At 55.0% G+C, this 6,000-nt stretch overlaps 1 protein-coding gene across 1 annotated transcript in view; it reads right to left on the bottom strand.

Moving 5' to 3' along the window:
• Speg (striated muscle enriched protein kinase) overlaps positions 1-6,000 on the bottom strand; it is a 57,037-nt gene that overhangs the window by 24,357 nt on the left and 26,680 nt on the right. The window contains exons 10-14 of the mRNA XM_029538680.1: positions 5,349-5,524; positions 2,619-2,879; positions 1,313-1,471; positions 1,012-1,201; positions 681-904 (exon numbers count right to left, since the gene is read on the bottom strand). Of these exons, the coding sequence (XP_029394540.1) occupies positions 681-904; positions 1,012-1,201; positions 1,313-1,471; positions 2,619-2,879; positions 5,349-5,524 (1,010 nt within the window). The remainder of the gene's footprint in view (positions 1-680; positions 905-1,011; positions 1,202-1,312; positions 1,472-2,618; positions 2,880-5,348; positions 5,525-6,000) is intronic.

The raw sequence follows: 6,000 nt of genomic DNA, 5'->3' as shown, positions 1-6,000 counted from the left end.
CTTCCCCTCCCCTCCTCTCCCCTCCCTTCTTTTCCTGACAGGGTTTTTCATAATCCAGAACAGCCTAGAAATCACTGTGTAGCTTAGAATGACCTTGACCATCTGATCCTCCTTTCTCTACCTCCCAAATGCTGGATCGACTTCCCTTCAGCAAGACCCTGCATATGCCAGCCCTTCCACTGGATTTCTCAGGCTTGGGGGGCAGCTCTGCTCTATCAACAGTGAGAAGAGTGGCAGTAAAAACTGGAATAAGATTCACCATTTGCTGATCCCTTGCGATCTACCAGGCCCTGCTTTGGGGTGGTGGTGGCAGTGGTGGCTGTGTGTGTGTGTGTGTGTGTGTGTGTGTGTGTGTCTGTATCTGTACATTGAGCTGATTTCACTCTGATCACAGCACAGTTGCAAATGAGGAAAGGTACCCTGGATTCTGCAACCTGCTTGCAGTCCCCATGTCAGTCAGCAGCAGGCTGTGCTGCCTGCCCAGTAAATGCTAACACAGCCACTCAGCAGATGGCACTGTGTGGACTCAAGAAAGGACAGACTGACCCCAGAACCCCGAAAGGCTCTGTTCCCCAGGCCCTTCCATCTCAAACCAGACTACGAATAGAAGACCTGGAGGGAGTCCTAGGGGGAGGATTCAAAAAGCCAGGAGGTTGCAGGGTCCCTTCCTGGTCACATACACTGTGTCATGCGCCGGTCGTCACTGCTTTGAATGCGGTGGCCATTGTGGAACCAGCTGATGGTGGGATAGGGCAGGCCGGTCACTTGGCACTCCAGCATGGCCTCCTTAGCTAGTCCCACTTCCAGATCTTGCAGTGGCCGCAGGAAGTCAGGAATCGACAGCCTCTCTAGATCTCCGTGCTCCGGCTCCTCAGGGATAGATGGCATCTTCTCCAGCTTCGAGCTGCAAGAACCACATGGCTACCCAGACGTGCACAGCTATGCCCTCCTGACTCAGGGCAAGGGTCCCCCAGAGGCACCGCAGGCAGCGCCTGGGGTCCTAGGTGGTACCTGGGGCCAGAGGCGGCTGTCCGAGGCTCCTCCACATACAGCTGGGCGGAGCAGTGGGCCTGGCCATGAGTGTTGGTGGCACTGACTTCATAGAGTCCCTCGTCCTCACTGCCCACCCGGGCAATGTGCAGTGAGTGTAGACCTCCATCCTGTCGAAGCCGCAAGTTGTCACCCTCATTCACGGGGTGGCCTGGGGTGGGGGGCGCGCAGAGGACATAGATGCAAACATAGGCCTGTTCTTTGGGCACACCCTATCATACCCATGATGTTTTCTCAGCATATTCAGAGTGGGGAACCATACCAAAATGAGTCCAGGTAACAGAGGGAGGTGGGGTACCGCTGATCTTGCAATCCAAGCGGGCAGCACGGCCTTCCAGCACCTCCACGTCTTCCAGCAACCGGGTGAAGAGAGGTGCCAGCGACGGCCGGACTGTCAGCCGGGCACTGCAGGTCAGTTCATCTGCGAGGAAGTGGGCAGCACTGGGTCAAAGAAGGCCGTGGAGGCCCAGACACCTAATTTCACAAGTCTAGTCCAGCCTTGGGAGCTTGAACTGAGCCCTACAAAGGCTCAGCATGAGGGCTGAGGTAGCTGGACAAGATTCATAGGCCAAGCCTTCTTCCTAGGAGGTGAGGTGTCAACAAGGATGGATAGCAGCGTGCCACGGTGGGCTGGGGACATTATAGCCCGGGACCTGATGAAGTTCATTCAAGATGAAACTTAGCTTGACGCTGAGGTTTGCCAAGATAAGCTCACTGCCCAGACTTTTCTCTATGTCTGGGTCATGCTGTTCACACTCTGTCCTACCTGTCACTCAGAGCAGGTGCCTCTTGGTTCCACTCTATAGCCCTACCCCAGAGGCAGGTGCCCTCATTTCTGCTCTTCACAGAGAACGGGACCAGGCCAGCAATGCCATTGATAGCAGCTGGCATCCCGAGTTGCCAGCCTTTGACTTGTTAGGGGCTTTGTTCTCTGTAGAGGTGACCTCACTAATGCTGCCAGTCCCTCCTGCCTGGTAGGTATTAGCACCATCCCCATTCACAGAGGGATACAATAAAGCTCACACGGGGGAAGTGACTTATCCAAAGACACGGGCTTGTCAGCTTGCAGGGCAAGGATGGAGATGCCTGAGTCAGGTTTGCTTGCTACAGCTCAGTAGACATGCTCTGTCTTGGGAACAAGGAATGTAGGAGCTTTTCTGTCCCGGGTATCATTCCAAGCCAGAGGTTCTCAACCTGTGGGTTGCAACCCTTTTGGGGTCCAATGGCCCTTTCACAGGGGTCACACATCTGATAGTCTGCCTATCAGATATCTACCTTACGATTCATCATAGTAGCAAAATTACAGTTATAAAGTAGTGACAAAATAAATTTATGGTGGGGGGGGGTGTCAGCACAACATGAGGAACTGTATTAGAAGGTCACAGCATTAGGAAGGTTGAGAACCAGTACTCGTAAGTGCCCATTGTTTGGAGGGCCAGAAGCCCATACTATCTCCTGGCCCTAGGCGTTAGCGTTCCATTTCCTGGCTACCTATTCTGTACCCAGCTCCTCCGGTCCCTCCCCAGCCCTGGGGACCACAGTAGCCCTAGCACCTGAGTGAGCCTTACCTTTGGCTGTGCTCAGCTTGCAGGTGTAGACACCGCTGTCGTCCTCGTGCACCGAGGTGAGCAGCAGCTTGCACTTGCGGCCATCAAAATGCATCTTGCATTTGAGCAGCGCAGGCTGCAGCAGGCGGCCCCGGCACAGCCAGTCCACCTCGACGTCAGCTGGACCTGCCACCAGGCACTCAAACAGCGCCATCTCCCCGGCCCCCACGTCCACGTCCTGCAGGGGGGCCAGCACGGCCAGGGACCGGCTTTCGGGGTGTGCTGAGGGGAAGGCAGCCACAGGGGGGGGCACAGACAGAGCGGAGACACACAGGGCGAGGAAGACACACGCATACGCACACACAGAGAGACAGACAGACACAGAGAGAGAGATGCATTTGGTTCCTCTGGAAACTGGGAAAGCCCATCCGCCCCAGGCAAGACAGCAAGGAGCCCCTAGACCTGGCTCTGAGATGGGAACCCATGTTGCACCCCCGGGAGGGAGAAGTGATGTGATGTGAATCGGAATTGAAGGAGGGGATCTGGAACGATGGTGGCAACAACGGCGGTGGCGGTGGCGGTGGTGGTGGCGGCGGCGGCGGCGGCAAAGAAGACACAGCACACTAGCTGGGTACAAACTGGACTTTATTTGAGCTACGAAATAGTGTTTTCAAACCTCCACCTCCACTATGACCCTGCTCCTGTGCTCAGTCTGGCTACCTCTCTCATTCTCAGACAGCGCGTGTCAGATGTGTCTGTAAAGAAGGGTACCCCACTTGGTCCTAAGCTTGCCAGCAGCCGGGGCTTAACCCCAGACCTCTAGCTTTTGGTCTCTTGTGGAATAAAAAAAATGTTGTGCCATTTAAAACCCATTTCTGAAATGGTCAATACCCTGCCCCTTTCCAGAGAGCCTCCTATCCACTGCACCTGCCCCCTCTGAGTCCCTGCATCTCATGGATGCTGTGTTCTATCATCTTATTCTGTCTTAGCCCACCTCAGCTCAAAGGCTTTCTTCCCTGACTGTCACAGACACACAGACGGACAAACAGATAGACAGACAGTGGCCTGTAGCAGCATAGCACATGCACTCGCTGAATGCTCCCTACGGGGAGACCGGGGGGAGCTTGGCACCCCTCATGGCCGTCCCTTCCCAACACTCAGTCCTTCTGGGGGCCTCCTGGTCTGCACAGCCACATATCCACTTGGGGAGGGAGGATCCACAGGGGCCCGGTGGGTTACCCCAGGGTGCTGTACGGGCTAGGGAGGGAAGGGGAGCATGGGCTAAGTCCGGGCCGGCGAGCCGGCTGGGTCTGTGGGCAGGAGGCAGTGAAACACAGCGAGGTCCGAGAGGTGCCTGAGACAGGGGTGCAGCTCGGAGGGTAGCGGGGGCAGCGCAGGTGGCCCCCTGAGCTCACTCGCCTGTGTACAGACAAAAACCTCAGTCAGCAAGCGGCAGGTTAGTGCGGCACACGTACGCACGCACGCACACACACACACACACACACACACACACACACACACACACACACACGCATGCACCACATGCACACACACCACAGACCTTGCTAGGACCCCTTTGGATATGAAGCTACCTCTACAGCAGTCACTTTTGGCTCCCCATAGATCAGCACTTGGATAAAAGGGCCAGTGATTAGCCTGGTCCCTGGGGTTCCTCAGGTAGAGACCCTGAGCAACAAAGGGGAGAAGTATTCATAGCCATTAGGAGCACCCCAAAGCCTACGGAATGCTGGAAGGAATCCCAAAGAGAGAGAAGCACCAAGACACAGGTTAACACAGAGAAGCAAGGCAGAACCCAACCCCAGAGACAGAAGAGGGTAGAGGCTTAAGAATTTAGAGCTCAAAGAGGTGGCAACCATAGCAACAAGAGGAATGGGGGACAGTGAGGCAGGCAAAGCCTGGCAGAGGAGCTAGGACTGGAGTTCTGGGCTCTAGCAGGAGCTTAGCAGTACCTTGGGAAGCCCCTAGACCTGGTCTTTGCCAGGCATGAAGGAATGGTGCCCAGTGAGGGGCAGGGAAGGACAATGGTGGGATAAAGGGCAGAAGAAATGTTCCTAACCCTATAACATCACATGGAAGGGAAGGTCAAATGGATGGCCAGCCTCTGAAGGAGTGACCCAGCAGCCTCCAAGGGGCAGGCTAGATAGATCCTGTGACTCCTGCTGCCCAAGAACCCTACTGTATGTTCCCAGCTCTCCATCCTTCAGGGCTCTGTAAACCCTGGCACCCCTGATGTCCCTCCAGTGTTCCATGATGATGGTACCCTCAGGGTCCCTCCGAACGGGTCCAGCAACCAGCCATTCCCCAATGCTACCCCAACCACAACAGTTTCTGCACAACAATCAAATGTGTAGGGAGAGTGGGGGAGGGGTGGGGCACAGAGGGAGGGTAAGAGTCGGTGAAGAATGAACAGGCGGCCCAGAGCAGGTGGTAAAGGCTTAAGGGTGTGGGAAGAGGGTGCCTGGCTGTAGGATGCAGGGCTTCCAGCTACTGCCGGGGCGTTATCGTGATGGAATGTGGGGCAAGCAAGTTGGGGAGTCAGCTGAGCATGGAATTATTTTCTGTGTGATCTTGGGCAAGTCACTTCCTTTCTCTGGAATTTCTTCAGTTTAGCCAACTACAATATAAGCAGCGGGATCAGGGGACCTCCATAGCCTGTTCAATGTGGCATCCTATAACTGAGGTTGTATGTGTGCTGTCAGTAGGGGAAGGGTGGGGAAAGGCTTCTCTCACCTCGGACCTCCAGGCGGGCCTCGCACTGCCGAGCGCCATATTCGTTGACCGCCTTGCAAGTGTAGAAACCAGCATCGCCCCGCTCAGCAGCCAGGATCCTCAACCGACACAGCCCACCCTCGGCCTCCTCTGCAAAGCGCCGTTGGTCTGGGCGCACGGGCTGCCTATTCCTCAGCCTGTCAAAGAGACAAAGCCAGAACCTGAAGCCCTTACCTGCATTCACAGCCACAGGGAGTGGCAGGCACAGAGCTGCCTCCTCCCCTCCCAACTGGCTTCCTAAATCTATATGGCTGATCAATGCACCCGGGGGAATCCAAAGCCAGGTTTACCCCGGCTCAACTTGGATCTCTCCCATCTCAGAACCTGGTTCACCTCTAAATAGTTCTTAAAGGTCCCCGTATCTTACTTTCACTTATTTGTAACAGAAACATAGATTCCCACTAGCTAAAAGGGTATGAAGAACAATCTTTTAAAAAAAAAAATTATAATTACACTGGAGACCACATAATCAATTAAAAGTGAATACCAGAACCCAAACCAGTGTAGAGGCGGGGACAATGACATGCTGAAGAATGGTCTAGCTCAGAAACAGTGTGTGGGGGCTGGGTCGACCACAGGTTGGTTACAGGAATGGCTTGGCTTCAGCAGATGG

The sequence above is a fragment of the Mus pahari genome, chromosome 5 (assembly GCF_900095145.1).
Source record: "Mus pahari chromosome 5, PAHARI_EIJ_v1.1, whole genome shotgun sequence".
Taxonomy (NCBI): Eukaryota; Metazoa; Chordata; class Mammalia; order Rodentia; family Muridae; genus Mus; species Mus pahari.
This window is presented reverse-complemented; position numbering and strand designations above follow the sequence as displayed.